The 24,022-nt window shown below is 41.6% G+C and overlaps 1 protein-coding gene across 15 annotated transcripts in view; it reads right to left on the bottom strand.

The window, feature by feature from the left end:
- Positions 1 to 5,460, bottom strand: part of CAMK2B (calcium/calmodulin dependent protein kinase II beta) — a 281,883-nt gene extending 276,423 nt beyond the window's left edge. For 14 of the 15 annotated variants that reach the window (XM_074288457.1, XM_074288462.1, XM_074288459.1 and 11 more), the window contains exon 1: positions 4,260 to 5,458. In XM_074288457.1, coding sequence (XP_074144558.1) covers positions 4,260 to 4,324 — 65 coding nt within the window. In that variant the 5' untranslated portion in view covers positions 4,325 to 5,458. Of the gene's footprint in view, positions 1 to 4,259 lie in introns of all 15 variants that reach the window. The other variant, XM_074288455.1, reaches the window with a different exon arrangement.
- Between the last annotated feature and the right edge of the window lie 18,562 nt (positions 5,461 to 24,022).

Genomic DNA, 24,022 nt, shown 5'->3' with positions numbered 1-24,022 from the left:
AGTGGAAGGTCATCCATGACAGAGAGTGCTTGCTTTAAATTTCAGATTCTCCCTTATCATTGCTATTATTCTCCAAGGACTGAACAAAGAACCTGGCCAGAAGAGCCCTGAAACAGAAGTTTTATCCTCATCCACTTCTGAGCTGCTTTGGCTACCTAAGTGGCAATTCTGCCCAGGATTTGATGTAAAAAGAAGGGGTTGGGCCAGATGATCTCTAAGGAGCCTTCTAGATCTAACATTCTGTGTGTCTCTGATAGTGACAAGAAAGGACAGCTTCTCCTTCACACAGGTGCATGTGAATTAGCCTAATTAGATTGTCCAAGGGTTTATAAATCACAGTGAGGGGCCAGAAATGGAGATAAAGTTGTTCTCAAATCATTCCCTGGACCCATTTTCCTAATGCATGAACAGTTCTATGCCAGGCTTTTTCTCTCTCACTCCATTTCTCTCTTCTAAGTATATGTACTTGGCCTTGGGAGCCCAATGTCATTCCAGGGGTATCCCATCATACTTCCCAATCTCATGGCTATCAGTTCTCTGATCCCTTTGGGATCAAATTCCATGGTACTCAATGATATCTCTTGATTTTCTCTATGGGTTTTACTCCTCATTTTCTGTCTTTTCTACCCATTTCACCACTTAAGAAATTAATAGGGCTACAGGGTCGTAGCCTGCCCACATTGGTATAAAACAAGATAAAACTGAAGCATGCTATTAAATAATCTACTAGTTATTTCCTCTAATACCTTCTGCTATATTATCCCAAGAAAGTAAGTAAGAATGTTCTTCCAAGGTCATGGTCATATTCTGTATGTCAGAATAATATATGAGGAACTCTAAGAGAAGCAAGGCATGCTGCTTATAATCTGTGTGATTTTGGGCCAGTCAATTCCTTTCTCTAGGACTGTTTCCTCAACAATAAAATGAGGGGGGTCAGACAAGATAGTCTCTATTGTCCCTTCCAGTTTTCAGTGTACAATTCTTTAGTTCTAGGATCTGCTAATCCTTTGTATTCATCTCTTTTCAAGGCCTGAGTGTTGGCAGAGGCTTGATTAAAGGAGACAAGTAGCACCAAAGGTACCCCAGAAGAGCCCTACAATCTAAGAGTTGAACTACAAACCCCCTGGGCACCTTCACCTAATGAATGACCCCAAAGAACTTTGAAGAGAAGGACACCACTTTGCTCTCAAACCGGCAATTTCAGAAAGAATGTGTGAGCTAGAATGATTTACTCTCTGAATAATCCAATTAACTCAATATTTATCAGTGGGATGAAAAGATAAATCTTAGATGACACAGGGTTCCTGCCCTCATGGAGCTTTTGGTCAATTCAGAAGATACAAGGATACATGTTCCCCTCAAAATTCGGCCATCCCAAACATCTTTTCATCTCTTTTGGTACTCTCCAAAATTTCAGATTGTGAAATCTACTTGTCAATAATATTTACTGAAAACAAGCATTCTTCTCCCAAAGTTCCCACCCTCTTCACCTCATTTAAGCAATGTCTCTACATTGCTTACAACCTCCAAATCAATAAAGTTTGGGGTTTTTTTGTCCAGATCCGTGAAGCCCAGCCTGAAAACCTAAGAATATGTGAGTTCACTGGCATAGGGAACTCTCTGTGAGGAAACTCTTTACTAATTCAGATTGGCACCAGCTCTGCAATGTACAGGGTCATCACCTTAGGTGCCTAAGGCATTGAGTTCAATGATTTGCCCACTATTGCTCAAAGGAATAGCATTCAACTGGACCAGAACTTGAACCCAAGCCTCCTTCACTTTAAAGTCAAGTCTCTATCAGCTATACCAACCTACCTTTCCTTCAATTAAGTAAACATTTATTAAGCACCACTGAACACTGAGTATATAAACATTGTAAGAGAGCCAAAGATTGGAAGAAAATAGGCCCCTCATGAAACTCACAGACTAGCACAGAGAAAAAGTATTTCTATAATAAAATACCGTTAACTACATATGTATAACTATATACAATGGAATCAAACTGCTATATAAGGTAGTAGTTGGGGGGTGGAGGGAAACAAGGTCATTTCTAACTGAGGGGATTAAGGAGAAAGATTCATGGAGGAGGTTCTAAGGGAGATTAATAAGAGTGAGAAGGATCAGGAAATCTCACATACTCTGTCACACACAGAGAAAGACCAGGACTGGGGTTCTCAAGAGACTTCCAGTTATCAGTGAATAGGGTGTCTCATCTCAAAATATCACCACATAGGTTTTCTTAGAAAGAAGAAAATATTGACTAAGGAGTCCAATGAGTAGATTAAAAGGTTTCCCAGAACTTCAGTGACTCCAGAGCAAAAGGCAAGTGGCCTTTCCCAGTCCATCTTGTGTGTTTTGATGGTTTTACAGATAAGGAAAAGTGAAACTCAAAGAAGAGGGGACTGCCCAAAGTCACACAGCTAGCTTATGTGGCAAAAAGTTTGAATCAGAACTCAGATCTTATGTCCTCTTACTCCTCCATCTCCATCAATTCCACTGCTACTTCCTTTACTTGGTACCACAGTGCCACCAAGGGTTTCTGGTCCACAGAATGTATTGAGTGATTCTACTTGTCTTGGAATCCTATCTCATTAGAGCAATATGTTATAGAGATGTCAGACCCCTGAGAAGCCCAGCCTGAAAACCTCAGGATATGTGAAATAAGGAGAACCAGCCAAAGGGGAAAAAAATAATGTTTTATTCCTGGGTTAACTCTGCCTCTATCAACCATTATGGGAATACTGGTAGATGAGGTTGTACACCTTCTCACAAAAGACATTTCAGAAACCAGGCTCTCTGCTGGTTTCAACCTGTAGGCCTTGAAAACAGAGCTGCTTGAGAGTAGCGATCTGCCAGTACTCTGAGGCCTGCACTCCCTCCTAAAGTCTTCGCTTCCTAGCAGGTGCTTCGGCAGGAAAACTTCAGTACCCTCTCCCTAAGCCGGTCTCCCGGCACCGGGTGGAATCTCACCCAAAAGCCACGGTCACTCAGTCCAAAATCCTTCCCTCACAGACCTCCACGACTTCCCAGGGGAAGGATAGGGAGACATGAGAATCAAGACCATGTAAGAAATAATTTCAGCAAAAGACCAAATCTCACGGAAAGGCTTTTTTTTTCATTTACACACACAATCAAATCCCTCCCTAGAGGTCTCAGTGGAGGATTGGGGACTAAAGAGTACAGGTTTAAGAATTCAAAACCTCAGGACATTTGGGGGTGTGGGGGAGAGAGAGAATCAGCATGGCCTCCCGGCCAAGGCTACCACTCAACCACTCACATCCCGTAGGTTTGTACACACCCCCACCCCCACTCCAGTCCTCAGCTGCTTCCTCCTCCGCCCTCCCCCCAGGAGAATGGGCGGGCCCTCTTTGGACATCTCCACCCAAACCCCTGCCGGCTTCTGGAGATGGAGAAGGCTGCAAAGTGGTGTGCCAGCACATGGTCGGGGCAGCCTGGCTGGAGGAGTGCCGCCCCTAAACCCCAGCCCTCAGTCCCCACCCCACCCCAACTCGACTAGGGCAGCCTCCGCTCCGCAACGGCGCGGAGCTCCGGGGAAGCCCAGCTACAGCCCCTGCCCCCGGCATCTCCGGACCGCACCGCCGCAGCAGCTCTCGGCAGGAGAACCCGTCAGGCCGTGGGGGGTCGGCCGCTTGCCACTGCACGACCCTCTTCCCCAAGCCCCTACAGTTCCAATCCTCGGTCCTCCCCTTTGCGAAATGCGTCACGTCTGCTAGCCGCTCGGGAGGCACCTGCACCCGCCCCCGCCGCCCCCACGCCCTTAATAAGCCCCCGAGCGGAGCAGCCAGGGCTGGAGAGGGAGAGAGAGGGAGAGAGAGAGGCAGCGGGGGAGGGGCAATGAAAGAACAGGGACCCAGAAGACGGTGGCCGTGCTACCGCCACTGTCACCGCAGCAGCTGTGCCCAAGAAGCCACGCTGTCAGCCTGGCCTGGGACGCCCGGGAGCCGGGGCTCCAAAGAGCTGGGAGGTGCACGGGGCCCGCAATGCGCCCCCCGCCCCTGGCCCCGAGCCTGGCACATAGACAGCCCCCGCCCCCCCCACACACCACAGACATACATGCAAGCACGCACAGACACCAATGCAGACACCGGGCGCTTCCTTGTGGGGCAAAGAAAGAGGGGTATAAAAACCCTGGGCTTCGCTATCCCCCACACCCCTGCTCACGAACGTGGCCCTAGCCGTGCCGTCTCCCCTCGCCTCCCGGCAGCCCTTCCCCAGCGCGGCGCCGCCTGGACCCTTACTTGCCAATATCTTCATAGAGCTGGTACTCGTCGGTAAAGCGGGTGCAGGTCACGGTTGTGGCCATCGCTGCGGCCGCGGAGAGGGCTCTGAGAGCTGCCGCTTCCCCTGCTGCGCGCTCTGGGCTCCGGCTCGCGGCGGCGGCGGTGGCGGCGCGGGGCTCCGGGAGAAGCGCGGTGTAGCCGTCTAGCTGTTCCGGCTCCGGCTCCGACTCGGACTCAGGCTCGAGCTCCGGCTGAGCCCCGCAGCAGCGGCGGCGGCGGCGGCGGCAGAAGCAGCAGCAGCAGCAGCGCGGGCAGAGAGTGACACCTCCGCTCCAGGCGGGGGGCCGGAGGCTGGGGGGCTGGCTCTGGGCAGCGCAACGCGAGATCTGCTCGCTGCGTGTGTGCCACACACCTACACGCGGGAGGAGGCGCGGGGCTCTGCCGCACACGCCGTGGACCGGCCCCTCCCTCTCCCCTGCGCGGCACCCCCCCGCACACACAGACACCACGCACGCGGGGACCCGCACACAGCACAGCGGGGACCCACCCCACTCCTCCTCCCTGCGGAATACACACGCGGGGAAGTGCTCCCAGCTCGGACCCAGCCCTCCCTCTGCCGCGCCGGCAGGACCCTCCCCCCCACCCACAGTCCCCCTCGAGGAGGCCAGCACCCCCGTGGACTACAGTCCCGCTGCACACTCGGGGATGGGCCCTCAGCCTCCCCTTCCCCCACACTGCACAATACCCTTCACACTCACACCCGAAAACTGAATGCCAAGTTAACCAATCCGACCCCTTCTCCCTTCAGGACACCCACGTCTGCATACAGGGTAGGTGACCCTCCAACTCTGATGCAGGCACACCTAGGAGCCCTTCCTCTAAGGCTGAGGCAGGAGATTTGGTTTTGAATGTAGACTGTAAGTGCAGGGTGGAGTAGGGCAGAACCCCGGGGAGGGGCTGCTGCCGGGTTGTGAGGAGGTGGGGAAGCGCCCCCCCCTTTTAACTCATCCCCTCAGGCAAACGTGAACCCCAAGGGAGAAATAGAGTCCTTCCACCAACTGGATCCCTGAGACCGTAGCTGCTGGTTTTAGCCACTCTCTTCCACCCACGCCTTGCCACCCCCACTTACCCCCTACAAATGGTAGTTCTGAGCAAACGCAGCTCTGAGGTGAGATAGAGGGGGCAGGAGGTTAAGACAGTAAAAAAAAAAAAAAAAACAGACAGGCTTTCCTCCCCCAACCCCCCTCAACAATCATCAGGCACCTCTGGTTGGCTCTACCTTCAGGTTATCCTTGCCCTAGAATGGGGACATTTCCTCCTCTTCCACCACGGCCCTTTGCCCACCCACCTGCCTACTCTTCAACGCGTGGAAGAGGATCTATCTCCCTAACTGGGAGGGAGGCCCTGGACCCAGATTGCAGGCATCAGTCTCTCACTGCAAGGTGCCAGAGCTGTTGCTATGGGCAGCAACAGGGAGGAGGAGATAAGGATCCTGAGGAGGGGGAGGGAGGGAGGGAGGGAAGAAGAAAAACTGACCCGGTTTCACAAACAAGAAACCATTACTTCAGGGTCAGGTGCTGGATCCCTGATTCCCCAAGCTTCATATCTAGAAATTATGAACAAAGAAGAGTGTCTGGCAGCACCTACCAGGACAGAACATATTCTCAGTTCACAGGAGACTAATATTAAAGAATTAGAGCCAGTAAGGTTCCTGGGCCACCTGGTCCAATCCCCTCCTTTTGCATATGAGGAAACTGAGGTCCCAGGAAGTTAAGGTCTCACTGGTAGGGTTAAAGGAAGAATCTAAACCTGCACAGTCTGACTCTAATCACTGCTTATGCCCCTAGTGCTTGACAACAGTGTCTTTAACACTTTCATTTTAATTGGGAGAAAGCAGGGGTAGCCCAGGGTTAGAGTCTGACTACTGGACAATCTTGAGAGGAGAGTTCCTGAACACCCACTATTGAAGGAGCCAAAAGAGAAAAGGAATACTTAAACTCATGTTAGTGCATCATAAGGAATGCTGAGTTTGAAGTCCCAGGATCTGAGTTTAAATCCTGGTTCTGTTATTTAATACTTGTGTGACCTATCTTCCTTTCTCAGACTTATTTCCTTACCTGCAAAATGAGAGGGTTTAGGGTTAATAATATCTAAAGTCCCTTTCAGCCCCAAATCTAAGACCCTATGAGCTACATAGCCTGCTTTCATCTGGCATTACTCATCTCCTTTCTAAATCTAAATCTCATTCAGGGTTATTCTTCTGAAGGGCCTCACAGCCTAGCTCCCAGAAAACAGGACCTCCTCACATTGGCAGAGTGGGATGAAAAGGGATAAAACCTGGGCACTCATCTCCTGGCATTTATTATTCTTCAAATCTGCCCCACTCAGAGCTCCCAGACAAGATACCACTTCTGCCCTGATAGAGCCTCCTTGCTTCTCCTTTTCCAGGGCCTCCAATGCCAGGACAAAATCCCCTTCTTTGTCTACTCCTCCAACCCTCAGGGCCTTCTCCAACATAGGCAGAACAGCAGATTCCCATCCCTTCTCCAGTTCTTATCTGTCAGAAAAGCCTCCTGGAGCTTCACAGAAGATACTATCACTATCTGCCATGAAATTGGATTTGATTCTTGGGCAAATCATTTGCCCTTAACTTGACAATTTCTTGAACTCTGGAATGGGAATAATAACACCTACCTGGAAGGATTGCTGTGAAGATAAAATGAGATATTTGTAAAGTGCTTAACACAGTGCTTGCCACATAGTAAACACTATACAAATGCTAGTTGTTTATTGTTATTATTTACTAATTAACAAAGAATGACTGGATTTCTTTGTTGCCCAAAAATATATCTATATTTCTTCCATGCTTTAAAAACCCTCATTTGAACCTACCATACCTATGTTATTGTCCTTTGTCTCTTCTCAGCTAAACTTTTTGAGAAAGTTATTTATACTCTTCTCACTCTCCTCTCCAATCTGGCTTTTGATTTTGATCATCCAATGAGGACTTTGCAGGACAAAGTTACCATGACCTCTTAATAACCAAATTCCATGGTCTTTTTCAATAGTCATTTTCCTTGGATGCTTCAGCCTTTGACACTGATGATCATGCACTCTCTTTGTCTAGGCTTTCATGACACTGCTCTCTCCCATTTCTCTTCTTTCTTCTCTCTAACCTACTCTCTAACCAATTTGTCTCCTTTGCAGATTTCTCATCCATGTCATATCCACCAACTATGGTGCAGATATGAGACTTCCTGGCTGTGTGATCCTGGGCAAATCACTTAACCCCAATTGCCTCAGAAAAAAAGAAAAGAAAAGAAAAGAAAGGAGGTGTTAACTAGATCAGAACCATCTTCTAACCTCTGAGTGGCTGGAGCTAAAACAGAAGAGGTTCCAGACTCTGTCCTGGAACTTCTCTTTTCTCTCTATATTCTGTCACTTGGAAATCTCATTGACTACTAGGGATTCAATTTTCCTCTCTGTGCAGATGATTCCTAGAATTACATATGTAACCTTAGTCTCACTCCAGAGCTGACATCATGCATTATCCACTAGTGCAGTTATAACATCTATGTGTCCCAGAGGGAATAAAATTCAACACATTCAAACAAAATTTATTCCCCTTTCCCAAAACCCTCTCCTCTCTTCCCCCTTTGACCTTCCTTATTGCTATCAAATACATTACTATCTAATCTAATCATCTAATCACTCCACACCACCTCAGTATCAAACTTGATTCTGACACTTTCACTCGTCTCATCTTCTATCTACTGCCAGATAGTGTTGCCTTTGACCTTCACAATATAAATCATATAAGTCCCCTTTGTCAAAATATTTTGGAGATACCCTGTATCCCAAAGCTATGGCTCAGCAAGCAGGTTGTCTCCTAAGCTTGGCATAACAATAATCATTTGCATCTGGATGATATCACTCTTTGGCAAAGTGTATTACTCGAATCAGGTGTTCCCTGAAGGATTTAACTCCTCTTATTTCCCAGAGCTGTCCATCACATGTTCCCAATCCTTATTTCTTGTCACTGGAAGATACTGCATTCCTGTTCCCATCACAAAACTCTGGTTCTATCCCTCACAAGATGGCTATGACCCCTCACCATGACTGTTCCAATGAAACCAAAAAATACCCATATTGTCCCAAAAAATGCCAGCCATAACAATTGTCATAAGACCTAAGAATGATTGTATTGTGAGCCCACTCTTTCGTGTATATGTGGGCCCAGCATCAATGGCATTGTTAAGTCTTCTTTCTTGGCTGGGGAGGCTGGGGGGGGGGGGGAAGAGGTCGATTTACAAATGCCATTTTCCTTATTCTGAAATTAATTAAATTCCTGTTGGTGTCTTGACTCTCCTATCTCTAGCCTGTTCTGTTTTGGCTCCAGCCACTCAGAGTTAGAAGATGATCAGAAGATCCAGTTAACACCTCCTTTCTTTTCTTTTCTTTTTTCCCCTCGAGGCAATTGGGGTTAAGTGACTTGCCCAGGGTCACACAGCTAGGAAGTGTAATGTCTAAGATCACATTTAAACTCAGGTCCTCCTGACTTCAGGGTTGGTGCTCTATCCACTGTACCACCTAGCTTCTCTGACTCTTTCCACTCACACAATCACCACAATAGTTTAGTCACTCCTCTTTCATCTAGACTATTGTAGTAACTTTCTAACATCCCTGCATCAAGTCTCTAACCATTCCTTAATCTTAGTTCCTTCTCTCTGAAACTATCCCCAATTTATCCTGTATATAGCTTGTTTGCACAGCTATGTGGTACAGTGGATAAAAAGTATGGCTTGTATTCAAGAAGACACAAGTTCAAATCCAGCCTCAGAAACTTACTATCTTTGTGACATTTGGCAAATCACTTGGACCCTATTTGCCTCATTTCCCTCATTTGTAGAATGAGCTAGAAAAGGAAATGGCAAAACATGAAATCATCTCTGCCAAGAAAATCCCAAATGGGATCACAAAAAATCAGACAAGGTTGAAGAACACCACCGCCAAATAGCTTGTTTGTATTTAGTTGTTTGCATGCTTCTTGTTGTAGAGTCTTATCCAATGCTTTTATGACCCCTTGGACCAAAGCATGGTGAGCTTTGTGTCCTTCACTATCTCTCAAAGTCTGTCCAAGCCCATGTTCATTGTTTTCATAACAATATCTGTCCATCTCATTGCCTGCCATTCCGTTCTCCTTTTGCCTTTAATCTTTCCCAACATCAGGAGCTTTTCAAGAAATCCTGTCTTCTTATTTTGTGGTCAAGTATTTCAGCTTCAGCTTTAGTACTTGACCTTTTTAATGAATAATATGAATTAATTTCTTTTAAGTACTGATTGAGTTGATCTTCTTGCTTCCAAGGGACTCTCAAAATTCTTCTCCAGCACTACAATTTAAGCATCAATTCTGCAGTATTCAAGCTTTCCTTATAGTCTAACTTTCACAGCCATACATTGCTACTGGAAAAACCATAGCTTTGACTGTCTGAACCTTTGTTAGTAAGGTGATATCTCTGCTTTTTAGTATACTGTTCAGATTTGCCATAGCTTTTCATCTAAGGAGCAAAGGTCTTTTAATTCTATGACTTCGGTTATTATCCACAGTGATCTTTGAGCCCAGAGGTATACAATCTGACAGTGTTACCATTTCTTGCCAGGAAGTATTAAGACCATTTACCATGATCTTAGGATTTTTTATGTTAAGCTTCAAACCATCTTTTATACTTTCTTCTTTCACCCTTATCAGGAGGCTTCTTAATTCTGCACTTTCTGAGATTGTTGATATTTCTCCAGCAATCTTCACTCTAGCTTTTGATTTGTCCAGCCTGGCATTTTGCATAATGTACTCTACATATAAGTTAAATAAATGATGATCTTATTAACTGTCCTGCTCAAAACCTTCTGATAGTTTCTTATTACATTCCAAGTCAAGCCCAGATTTCTTACCTTGACTTTCAAGGCTCAGTCTAAACAATATGGCTTCTATCTGCCTATCCAGCTTTATCTCAGACTTCTCCTTTTCACCAAATTCCACTCATTCTTTCCCATTGTCCTTTGCTCTGGAGGATGAAAAAATGCCCTCCCTTTCTTCCATCCCCATCTCTTTATTGAAAGGCTAATCATCATACCATCAGGACCTAATTCCAGTTCTTTTCCTGATCCTTCCAGTCCTTCCTGAAGAATTCTTCTTGATCTTTCCAGAAAGTAGCTTTCCTTCCTCTGAATTCTCAGTATTTCTCTTATACATTTAATATGTTCTTAGTATTATTTACTTGCTTACAGTTTTATCTTTTTTTTCCCAAGAAGGCTTTAAGTTCCTTGAGGGCAAGGATTCTGTCTTATTTCTTTCTGGATCACTCATAGCATCTAGAGTATTTAGTAAATATTTGTCAATGGATGAATGGTTGAAAAAGTACTTTTCCTGTTTCTACATAAGAAGTAATTTCTGGAGATCCTTTGCAGATTGATTTTTGATTCCTTGTGTCATTGTGTAACAAGAAACTGTTACCTAGAGGTCCACAAAATCCATTTCCCACACATCTAAGCCATTACAATGTTATCAGTATAGAAAACTTATTCTACCAATATAGAGCAACACTAGCTCTGTAAGTTGCAGTCTTAGAGAGCAGCCTGGGACATTGAAAGATTAAATGACTTATCCAGAATGACAAAGCCAGAATGTGTCAGAAGGAGGGCTTGAACCCCAGATTTCCTGGCTCATTGGAAAACTGGTACTTTCCACTATGTCATGCTGTCTCTGTGGCAATTACAGTTCTTGAGTTAAATCTCTAACTAGCATTATTAGCTGAAAAAAAAAAAAAGCAGAACCAGGACTAGCATTTATGAAGGGCTTCTGCTAAGGGGTGAGGTTGAGTGAAAAAAGAAAATGAAAAAAAAACCTACCCTCAAGAAATTGTATTCTAATGTCAGGGACCCAGGTCCTGCCCCTGGAGTCTGGACCTGGGTTCAGGTCCTAACTGTACCATTTACTACCTGGTTAACGTTGGCCAAATCACTTCCCCTTTTAGACTGTGAAATTTCCAGTTTTGTAAAATAGTCGAGTTAACCTCTAAGGTCCCTCCTACCTCTTTATGTGTAATTTTAAGGAAAAACTCCCTCTTGTTACCCTCTCAGATAGCAGTTTCTGCCTCCCACCAATTCCCCTTAAACTCTGTGTTCCCAAGAGAGAAGGGAGCACCCTCCCAGGTGGCAGCTCAGTAACTGGTGGGAAGGCTGGGGCGGGGTGTGGGGAACATCAGATCCGGCTCAGTTATTGTTAGGCCAGTAACCATGGCAACAAGTGACACATCTGCCAAGCCAAAAGTGCCAAGCATTGGGTCTCATTCTTCCTAAGAAGTGCTGAAACCTTTCCCTCCCTACCCCTATTCATCAAGCCAGGAGACCTTGTCTACATAGGGACTTCAGCCTTTAGATGTCTCCTTTTAGTGGGTTAGACACAGTAGCTCCACAAAGAGTTGAAGTCTCCCTAAGGAGTGCCATAGAAATCACACTTTTCCTGGGCCCTCAGCTGTTGGTTGGGACAAAGCAGACTATTCCCAAGTCAAATCAGAAAGACAAAAACCATCAATTGACAAACATTTTGCTGAGCAATTGCTGTATACCTCGTCCTGGCTTGGGGCAAGGGGGGAGGGGGATGACAAACAAGGGGACAAGGTCACAGGAAGGAGAAAAATCAAAAGTATTGTTTCTACTTTGGAGTTTTATACAACCTAGTCAAGGAAGACCAAACACATTACTATCAGTCTACCATTCAGCACAAACATGTGCTCATTCTAGAAGCAGCACCATCCCTTTTCTCCCAAAAACAAAAATAGTCCTTAACCTCAAAAAGAATATAGGCTCCTTGAGGCTAAGGACTATTTTTTCATTTTCTCAACATTCAGCATAGTGCTTCTCACCCAGGAAGTATGAAAGCAAATATGATAAAATGTTATCCCATTGACAAACTTATTAAATGTCTTCCTTTGCCAGGAACTGTGCTAAGTGATGAGGAGAAAAAGACAGAAGCAAAACAGATCCTGCCCTCAAATGCCTTACATTCTGTTGTGTGGTAAGGAAATGGAAGAAGAGGGCAGACAACATACAATATTAGACATTTGGTGGGATGGTTAGCATTTTATGGGTGTTAGTAAAGGCTTCATGTACAAGGTGATATGAGCTGCATCTTGACTAAAACCGAGGAATGTAAGAGACTGTATTTTTGGTGGCACCAAAATGTACAGAGTCCTGGGCCTGGAGTAAGGAAGGCTTATCTTTCTGAGTTCAAATCCAACCTCAGACATGTACTGACTGGGTGACCCTGGCCAAGTCACTTAACTCTGTTTACCTCAGTTTCCTTGCCCACAGAATGCTATGGACAAGGAAATATCAACCTTCTAGTATCTTTGTCAAGAAAACCCAAAATGGGATCACAAAAAGTCAGATGTGACTGAACAACGATAATATTAACTTTTTTGATATAATCTTGAATTGAAAGACAGAAAATTTGAGTTCAATTCTCCACTACATAGCTATGGATTAGGCAAGTATATGCAATCAACAACCAATTAAGTGACTTCTATCATAATGCAAACTCCTAGAGTGTTGGGATCATTCCAATTTTTGTACTTGCAGCCCCAGGGTATAGTCTAACAGTAGTTTTTTGTAGTTCAAACATTTCAGTAGTGTGAAACATTTCATGACCCCCATTTGAGGTTTTCTTGGCAAAGATACTGGAAATGTTTGCCATTTCCTTCTCCAGCTCATTTTACAGATGAGGAAACTGAGTGACATGCCCAGAATCATACAGCTAATTCTGAGGCCAGATTTGAACTCGGGAAAAGAGGTCTTCCTGACTCCTGGCCTGGGGTTCTATTTACTGTATCATGTAGTTGCTCTCATAGGCTTATTAAATATTTGTTGATTGGTTGATCAGTAGACACTATGCTAGATGCTAAGGATACAGGCACAAAGAAGAAACAATCCCTACTCTATGGGAGTTTATATTCTAACTGGGAAAATAAAACTTACATCTATAAGTGTATACCTTTCTGGGCTTCAATTTCCTTATCTGTAAGATGTCCTGTTTGTTTCTAAGATGACTCCAAGCTCTAAAGTTCTATTGTCTTTTCATTATAATCCTGTTCTTCCTATAAGACTAGATTGGGGAAGAGCTCTAGATTTATTGTCAGAGAGAGGATCTGGGTTCCAATGTGGCTCTAACATTTTCTACTTGTCTGACTCTAAGCTAGTTACTTCATTATTATTATAAAACGAGGGGCTAGGATTAGAGGATTTCTGACATTCTATGAGAAATGGGAATCTAGACTAACCTGTTCCAGTGTTAAAATGTCAAACTTTCAAAGAGTTCTTCCTGGCTAATCTAAATCCTTCTTACTCCAGTTTAAACCCAATTATCTTGAGCTAGAGATGAAGCACTGATTGGAATGTCTTCATATTGCTTGCTACCCCTTTGATATTTCCAATGAATTTCCTCTTCCCTCTTTGTGACTTTTGAATTCTCTCCTAAGAACTCCTTCACTAGAAACTTCCTTCATGCCTCTCAGACTCCCTTCTCCTTGATACTCTAATTTCCCTCCTTACCCTGAACTCCATGGTCTGTTATTTTAGCATCAAAATATTAAAGTGAGAGTGTTCTCAGAAGTCAATGAGTCTTCCCAATTCATTCAGGTATTCCCTCTATGACATCCCTCATCCAGTCATTCAACCAACCTCTGCTTAAATAACTTTTAGTCTTCATAATAGTAGCTAGCACTTATATAATGTTTTCATGTTTTCAAAGCATTTTACAAATGTAACTCATATTATATTCACAATAACTCTGGGAAATAAGTACTATTTATTATCCCCACTTTATAGATAAGGAAGCTGAGGCAGACATTAGTTAAGTGACTTGTCCAGGGTCATAGAACTAGTAAATATCTAAAGCTGGATTTGAACTTGTATCCCCAACTCTTGATCCAGGTAACACCCATCTGGTGTTGGGAACCCATTTCCTATAGTAGAGCTCTAATTTTAGGAAGTTCCTCAGTATATACGACCAAACCCTGCTTAATTTTGATTCAGCAAACATGTTCCAAGTATTTCCTCTGGGCAAGGCATTGTGCTGCCTGCCTACCATTTTATCATGAGGTAATAGCTAGAAGGTTGGATCTGGAGCCAAGAAGACTGGGCTTGTTAACAGGTTTCAAGTCCTATCTGAGTCCATATGACCCCCCTAGATGGCATCTAAGGAAAATGCATTTGAATCCTGGTTTTGCTACTTGCTGCCTGTGTGACCTCAATCATCCTCTGTGAGTCTCTGGAGTCTCCAATAAGATGATTTATGTAAGGGCTTCTTAAAGGACTCTATACATGTCAAGTATTGTTTTATTCACGTCCTCGTTCTGTCCTCTGGAACAACACAAAATAAATCCATGCCTTACTATACATAGTAAGATCTCCAAATATTTTGACAGCTGTCATATTTCCCCTTAGTCTTCTTTTCTCTAGATTAAAGATCTCCAGTTTTATAAGCTATTCATAGGTTCATAGATTTAGAGCTGGAAGGATCTCAAGACATCTAACCCATTTTACAGATCAGGAAGCTAAATCCCAGAAAAGCTAAGTATTTTGCCTCTGGCCACATAAGTAATGTCAGAGCTGAGATTTCTCAGGAGATTTATCTAGTCTCTAAGACTCCTGTCCTTCATAATCTTCCAGCCATTAGCTCTGATTCTCTCCCACCTCTTAGCTTCCTTCCTGCATTAATTCCAGAACCACTGTAAGATGGATGCTGTGCTCTTCAGCTCACTTCCCACATCATCAACTCTTTGGAACCTGTTCTTCCCTTTAAGCTCCATTTCAGCTCCCTTCCCACACACTTCCAGCTGACAACCTGCAGCTTACTTCCCAGAGATCAAGAACTGCAAACAAGAAGAGATTGCCCCATCATGCAGATAATCTCTCTCTCTCCTTCTCTCTGTCTTTGTTTCTCTGTGTATCTCTCTCTTTCTCTCTCTTCCTTCTTTCTCTTTTGTGTTTTCTGCTTTCAAAGCCAAAAGCAATTAAATAATTCTTGCCTTACTTTTACTGGAAATTAGGTGTATATATGTGGTTCTTTTTTTTTTTTTTAATTATTGTAGACTAAAAGTACCATGATGTTATAAAAATGGTAGGATCAGCTTTGATAGAATCATCTCCCTGGGGACAGGAACCAATCTGCAAATCTACTGGAGAATATGAGGAAGGGTGGGGAGTCAGCAGCTGGCCAGGGGACAGGTGGGAAATGTTAATTGGTTTCATTTGGTGTCAGTCTTCTCAGCAGCATTTTGGTGGGAGGTGCTAAAGGGTATGCAAGCTTTGAAAACAAAAAAAGGACTGAGAGAAGGGAAGAGAGGGAGTGGATAGAAAGAGACTTCAGCTTTTAAATGGTACATCCACAGAACAAAGAAATTAGATCAGAAGAATGATACAAATGGTAACAACAATAAAGAAATTAAAGATCATGTTAAAGGCATCAGAAATCAAATGAACAAGAACCAGCCTTGGTTCCAGAGGTCCAGTAAATAAATGGACTTTCCTTTCTTCTTTTCAACCAAGAGGTAGTAGACTATAGGTGTGGTGCATTCCATTTTGTGACCATCACATTTAATGTGTCAGTTGGTTTTGCTTAAATGTTTTCTTGGTCATAAGGAAAAGTTGAGTGACATTAGATGTCTGAATCATAAATATGTGAGTTCAAGGCCTGATTCCAACACATACTGGCAATGGTAGAGGAAGTTTCCACATTGGGAGTTCCCTATACCAATAAAATCACAGATTTAATCAAAAGGAAGCATGGATCAGTGCTATAAAGGTGTAGTATTATTGGGAAGTATCTGTGAGATTTAAAAAATAATAAACCTACAAAAACTAAAAGGTATCTATAGAATATTTTCTAAATTTAATAAAATAAATGAAATAAAATTTTGAACCATATAATGCAGGCCAAGATTAAGCTGTGACGGAAGCGGTAAAGAAACTAAAGTTATCACCAGCCTTATATAATTGTTCAGTCATGTCTAACTCTTCATGACCCCATTTGGAGTTAGCACAAATACTAGAATAGTTTGCCATTTCCTTTCTCCAGCTTACTTTACAGATAAAGAAACTGAGGCGAATGTGGTTAAATGACTTGTCCAGGGTCATGCAGCTACGAAGTATCTGAGGTCAGATTTGAAATTATGAAAATGAGTTTTCCTGACTCTATCCATTGCTACATAGCTTTATCTGTACTGAGTGAATATGCAAAAGCTGAAGCTCAAGGGAGACATCTGAAATCAAGATGGAAGTATCAAAACTGGCATGTTACCAAGGAATTTCCACTTTTGGAGCCTGGGCTCTTCCCATTATACTATATCAGACACATAGGTCTGATACTATTCCAAGCCATCTGAATGCCCCAAGTTCAATCCTTTGTGCCTAAAAATTGTTTCTGGACAAAACAGGACTGAGCTTCCTTCTGGAATCTACTTCCTACCCTCTCACAGGGTATTCATAGACAGGATTATAAGGATTGACAGAGTTGTAAGGGACTCTAGACTAGGGCTTGTTGAACTTTTTCCACTGTTTTTTTTTTTTTCACCTTTTCACCTGGGAAATTTTTACATGAGTCCAGGTATATAAAATAGGTATACAAAGCAAACATTTACTGATAACAAATATAATTTCATGACCCCCACATTCAGTTATGAGACCCCATCTGGGGTTATGAATCACAATTTAAGAAGCTTTGCTTTAGGCACCATCAAATGAGATATTTGCAAAGTGCTTATACCAGCCTTACTCTTAATACTTAATAACTACTTCTCTTCCCCACAAAGTCCATCCCTCTAATTTTACAAATAAGAAAACTGAGAGACAGAAAGTTTGAATAACTTGTGAAAAGTCTATTAAACCTAGATCTTTCTGACTGTGAGTCCAGTGCTCTTACCACTATATCATGAATCTCAATAAAGTAGAAACTAATCAGATGTAATTTGCTTCAACAATTCAATGGATTTGTGATATTCTCAGCATGAATACTTCCATCTATCAGCACAGGCCACACCCCATCCTTGCCTTCACATCTTGTGTATTCCCTGTATATATTCTTCCAAAGATATTCCACAAAGGAGCCACCCAATGGGCTAAAGATTATAATTCAAAGGATCACAGAATCTCAGGTTACCAAAGGGCCTCATCAGCCATCTTATTCAAATCCCTAACCAAAAAAAAAAAATTTCCTGTACAATACATCCAAATGGTCAACTAATACCTGCTTAAAATTCTTTAATGAAGAAGACCTAGCACCTCTTGCAACAGTCTCTTTCACTTAAGGAGAAGATTTCTTAAAATCAAGCCTAAATTTTCCTTTTTTGCAATTTGACATAATTGACATAAGTAGTCAATAAAGATTTATTAAACATCATTATACTATCATATGTTCCAAACACTGTGCTAAGCTATAAGTTATTCAAAGACAAAACAAAAGATTGCTTAGTTCTACCTACTCCAGTCAAGTAAATCAGTATCATCCCTTTTCCATCTGTCTCAGCCCTTCAGACACTTGAACATATCATCCCCTGAACTTCTCTTCACCATATTAAATATACCCAGTTTCTATAACTAATTCTCATATGACCTAGACCCAATATCCTTTTCCACTCTGGGTGCCATTCTCTCAATGATCTCTAGCTATTGATTGATATTCTTCAGTCTACTTGGGATAAATGTAAAGTGATTTGTTGTGGGATGGGGTACAGAACTCAGTTAGGAAGTCTTGGGTTCAAATCCTAACACTAAGATTTATGAACTCTGTGAACAAAGCATTTCACCTATATGGGACTCAGTTTCCTGATCTGTGAAATGATAGACAAGATAGCCTCTGAGGTTCCTTCCAGCTCTAAGTCTATGTTGCTATGATCTGGGTCCTATATTTAACTAAAAAAAATCACTTGGACCACAAAAGAGGGTAAACCCTGTTCAAGGGTAGTTTGTATGCACTCAGGATGAGGCAGTGTGATATGGTGCACAAAACAAGGAAGGTAGGAGTCTTGCTTTATTTTCTATCCTGGCTCCGATCACATCAGGAGTATTGTGCTCAGTTTGGGTATCACAACTTGGTAAGGGCAATGATAAGATGGAAAGTCCAGATAAGGGGAATGAGGATTATGAAGATCAAAACTGTGATTTGTGAGAAGCAGTTAGGAGGTTTGGCTATGTTTAATCTGGAAAAGAGAAGACAAAGTTGGGGAAGGACTAGAGAGATATGATAACTATCTTCAAATATTTGCTGAGCTTTCATGTGGAAGGGCATTAGCTTTATCCTTAGTTGCTCCAGAGAACAGAACTAGAACTGAGGGGTAGAAATTAAAGGAAGATAGTTTTTAATCCAATACACACAAAGCTGTCACTAGCAATTGGAGTGCTAGCTTTTTTGCTGTTTAAACATGCTTCTATGAAGGCAGGAAAAAAAAGAGGGGTACTGTGTTTTTCCTTTATTTACCTGGCTAAGGTAGAGCTAGAATAATCCTACATTTAAAACGAAAACAAGCACATACATTTAACCTTTATGTTTTGCCTTCCCTAATTCTCAGGGAAAGAGGATCAAAAGATAGTTTACCTTGGATCCATGAGACTAATGACTGATTTCAGCAGATTAAAAAGTTCTTCTCTCCCCTAAAGCACAACAAATTGTCCTCATGCCCAGTGACTAACTAGTTGTGAACCCAGCATGAGTGTGTGTTTCCTGAGCCTGTGGGAAATGGTTCATTTTCATAAACTCACTTACCCCCTGAAGACACAATTTCTCTTTGTGCCAGTTGATGCTTCTACCTGTTTTGGCTTATAACAATGTACTAAATAAAGCTGTTATTGACTTGTATTTGGAATGTTAATAAAGTAGATTTTTTTTCTTCATGACACCTCAAATCAACTTTAAAAATAAATTACTTGTGATATGTAGTACAAAAGCTCTGCAGTTCTAGTCCCTGTGAGCGCAAACCCAGAGACATATCAAGAAGGCAGGAGGGGAAAAAAATCTGGGCCAGAAAAGAGCTCACCTTGGGTGGGGCTGCAGGGAAGGAAGCAACCATCTGGTAGCTTTCTATTTTAACTAATTATTATTATGAAATAGGTGCTAAGTTCAGTTGTTTCTGAACAGTGCTGCTAATGGAATCTAAGAGGTGTTATTACCCTGTAAATTTCAGTTCCCCTGAGCCAAAGACCCTGTACTTTCTGAATAGAAGGAAAAACTTCCTAGTCAATCAATGAATTAATCAACAAGCAGTTGTTAATTTTTAAAGCTCTAATAACAGGAATAGCTTTATTCAATAATCCTCATCATTAATATCAGGTGAGTTTCAAAATAAGCTACTCTATAAAGATATTTGCTACTTTCATATAAGAGATTTATCAGAGAGATCAAATTAAAGAAAGATTCCCTATTGTCTTCCAGATGTTCCTCTTTGTAGATGACAATGTATTGGTACATAAGCCCTAGACCATTAGAGAGACTTCTGCAATATGATCCAAAATCGCTCCAAAGGATTTAACCTAGCCATCCATATAAAAGGAGGTAAAAGTGTGTGCAGAGTGATTATTGTCCAGAGTGTAGCATGTAATTAGATGAATAACTTATAGAACTCTTTGGTTCATATACACATTTTGAAGAGACACTGCAAATAGACAATGAATGGGGCACAGAATTAAACAGGAAAAAGAAAGCAGCTTGGATCATCAATGAAATATTAGAGTTCTTTTAAGGACTCTATAATTGAAATATAGAGGCCCATGTTTTTGTTTATTATTTCTTACTAATATTTAATTTTGTAATTTATAATCAGGAATCTTAGGTTTAAATTGTGCCCCTCATAGCGTAAGAGCAAATCATTAACTTTCATGGGTCTTTATTTCCTAATCTGTAAAATGAGGCCTCCATGATCCCTTCCAACTTTGATTTTATCATCTATGACCAATGCTGCACAGGTGTAAATCCTGAAAAACTTCAGTCTCTGAAAAGTTTATACTGGGTATCAATACTGAGGTCAATGGAGAGTGATGTGGTGATGTAAACACATGACATATAAGGAACTATAAAGAGAAACATAGTCAATAAAGATTTATTAAACATCATTATACCATCATATGTACCAGACACTGTGCTAAGCTATAAGTTATTCAAAGACAACGTGAAAGATTACAGGAAAAGATAATGTTGGAGAGGATGTGGAAAAACTGGGACACTGATACATTGTTGAAATTGTGAACAAATACAGCCACTCTGGAGAGCGATTTGGAACTATGCTCAAAAAGTTATCAAACTGTGCATACCCTTTGATCCAGCAGTGCTACTACTGGGCTTGTATCCCAAAGAGATCGTAAAGATGGGAAAAGGACCCATATGTGCAAAAATGTTTGTGGCAGCCTTCTTTGTAGTGGCCAGAAACTGGAAACTGAGTGATCCAGCCCATCAGTTGGAGATTGGCTGAATATATTATGGTTTATGAATGTTATGGAATATTATTATTCTGTAAGAAATGACAGCAGGAGGATTTTAGGGAGGCCTGGAGAGACTTATATGAACTGATGCTGAGTGAAATGAACAGAGCCAGGAGATCATTATACACAGTAACAACAAAATTATATGATGATCAATTCTGATGGATGTGACTCTTTTTAACAATGAGATTGAGGCCAGTTCCAATGATCTTGTGATGAAGAGAGACTTTACACTTAGAGAGAGAATTGTGGGAACTGAATGTAGACTACAACATAACATTCTTACTCTTTTTATTGTTGTTTGCTTGCATTTTGTTTTCTTTCTCATTTTTTTCCCTTTTTGATCTGATTTTTCTTGTGCAGCAAGATAGTTGTATAAATATGAATACATATGTTCGATTTAACATTTATTTTAACATGTTTAGTATATATTGGGTTACTTGCTATCTAGGGAAGGGAGTGGAGGGAAGGAGGGAAAAATTTGGAATACAAGGTCTTGCAAGGGTCAATATTGAAAAATTATCCATGCATATATTTTGAAAATAAAAAGCTTTAATTTAAAAACAAAAACAAAGATAAAGTGAAGTAGGCCCTAAAGCTCATTTCTACTGGGGATAGACAACGTATATATACATATATTCAAGCCTTATGACTTAAATATATCTCTCTTTCAGAAGCGATTCTTGCTCTAAATTCACATGGATAGGATCTAGTTCTGAGGATTCCAATCCCCAAAACCTGGAGGAGGGAATTAAACTTCTTGTTCATTATACTTCACCTGGAGTTATTTCAGGAAAACCTTCTAAAACAAAGTCTAAATTTGATTCATCTCTAGAATGCTCACAAAAATGGATTAACAAAGTCTTTTCTAAGCAAAGTTATTCATGTAGAAAGTAATAGATATCAGCTATAGGACAACTATTTATTTCCTCTACCATAACATAAATGCTTAAACAAACATGTTAACAAATACTTGAAACATGAAACAGTAATCCTTAATAAAGTACTCACAAGAATCCTATATGGCACTGTCAGAGGACTCACAAAAGCCTATTGTTTCTATTATGCTCTCCTGGGAGTTTTGTGAGACTATTAAATATATTTTATTTTCACACCAAATTGCACTGAGTGGCAACTCAAAGTCCATATATCTTATTGCCCAATTAGGAATGAATGACTCATCTTCTTCTCTGAGAAGGATAATAGCTGCAAATGTAACCCTCCTGAACAGCCATCATCTGGATCTCTCAGTGACTGAAGATCTCCAGTTCACAAAGTAGCTACCGAAGAACATGCTTCATTCCAAATCCATTGGGTGGACTTCCCTTGGTAAATCTTTGGGAGGATGTGGATACTGGATGATGAATTGGAATCTGCATTACTGGAGGGAACATTCATGTGGATCAGACCACAAAACCACTTGAGTATGCAGATATTCTCTAGTAAGCCTGTCCTTTCCTATCCTTTTTGAGTTAAAAAAAAAAAAACAAAAACCAACCTGGTTGAAGTGATTCATTCATTCTCTCTGAATATTTATCTATCCATCTGTAAATACTACAAGCCAGTGGCTGCACTGATTCCTTCTTGAACAGATCTATTTTGTCCATTCATATTCTGTCTCTGAAAAAAATCTCTATGCAGAATAGCAGCTGGGTAACAGTCCAGTCATCTTGAGAATTGCTAAACTTCCCAGTAGGAAGCAACTTTCAATTCCAGACAATGGTGTTCCCAGAGAATCTGTTATTTTTACAAGAATGTGGTTTTACTGTCCCTGAAATTCAAGAATCATGATGAAGCCATTCAAAGGATCTTGGTACTGAAAGCAGTGGTGGGGCAGAAGAATGAGAATTATTTTGGAGTCCTGAGACCAAGTTCAAATTATACTTGAGCAAATTAAGTAATCTTGAGCAAATTATTTTGCTTTGGGTCTCAGATTTTTCATCTATTAAGGGAGATGGTTGGACTAAATGATCTCTAGCTCTATGATTCTAGAACTTGAAATGTCCTAGATGTCATCAAAATTGTATCAAGTTGAGAACAAATTCAGGAGGACTTGAAGGAACCAGGGAAGTAGGGAAGTGGAAATGAGGAAAGAGAATACTTCAAGCATGGAAGATAGTGAAAATGTACAGATTTAAGAGACTGAGTGACTTGTTTGAGAACAATAAGAAGGACAGAGTTATTGGATCAAAGACTACATGGTGTGGAGGAGGTAACATTAAAATTTGAAAAGACTGGAAAGATAAAAGGTAAGCCAAATTATGAAAGATTTTGAATGTCAAATAGAGGATTTTATATCTTATTCTAGAGATGGTTAAAGAGCCACTAGAATTTACTGAGGAAATAGAGGGTTGGGGTGATAATATGGTTCAGTGGTCCTCAAACTTTTTAAATAGGGGGCCAGTTCACTGTCCCTCAGACTGTTGGAGGGCCGGACTATAGTAAAAACAAAAAATAACACTCTGTCTCCACCCTTCAGCCCATTTGCCATAACCCAGCAGGCTGCATAAATGTCCTCATCGGGCTGTATCTGGCCAGCTAATCATAGTTTGAGACCCCCTGATGGTGAAATCTGCACTTTGATCACTTTGACAGCTGGATAGAGAATAGGTTGAAGTAAGGAGAGATTGGTGGTAGGCCGAACCACCAGCAGGTTATTTTAAGAGTCCAAGCATAAGGGGAAAAGAGTCTGCACTAGGGGATAACAATATCAGAGGAGTGAAGGAGACATTATTTGAGAGATGTTATAAAGGTAAAATCAACAGGCCCTGGCAACAGATCATGAGGAATGAGAGAGTGAAGAGTAGATGTTGACACCTAGATATTGAGCCTGAAGGAGTGGGAGGATGGAGATACTTTCAACAGTAATCAAAAAGGTTTTAAAAGAAGGGAGGTTTTGGACCAGAAGGGAGAGTAGAAGAAAATTTCAGTTTAAAGCAAGGGAGTTTTGTTACTGACAAAAAGCTATTTTAAAAATAAAAACAAAAAATAAAAAATAGCACATGCTATTTCTTGCCAGTAGAATATAAACTTCTTGAGGGTAGAGATTTTTGTTTGTTGTGTTTTTTCATGTTCCCAGTGCTTGCCATAGAACTTGATCATGTGGCAAGAAGGAAAAACAATAGGCAGCTTCTATTTTCCAATTTTTTTTATCATGTCAAGAGAAAATGACCCCCAGCATATTGAGAATCAGATGCTCAGAGGCAGTCTTTAGGAGAGGACATGAACTAGAGCTACACAGGACCGCACTAGATGAG

The sequence above is a fragment of the Sminthopsis crassicaudata genome, chromosome 2 (genome assembly GCF_048593235.1).
Source record: "Sminthopsis crassicaudata isolate SCR6 chromosome 2, ASM4859323v1, whole genome shotgun sequence".
Lineage (NCBI taxonomy): Eukaryota > Metazoa > Chordata > Mammalia > Dasyuromorphia > Dasyuridae > Sminthopsis > Sminthopsis crassicaudata.
Note: the sequence above shows the minus strand (reverse complement) of the source record. Positions and strands in the feature narration are given on the sequence as shown.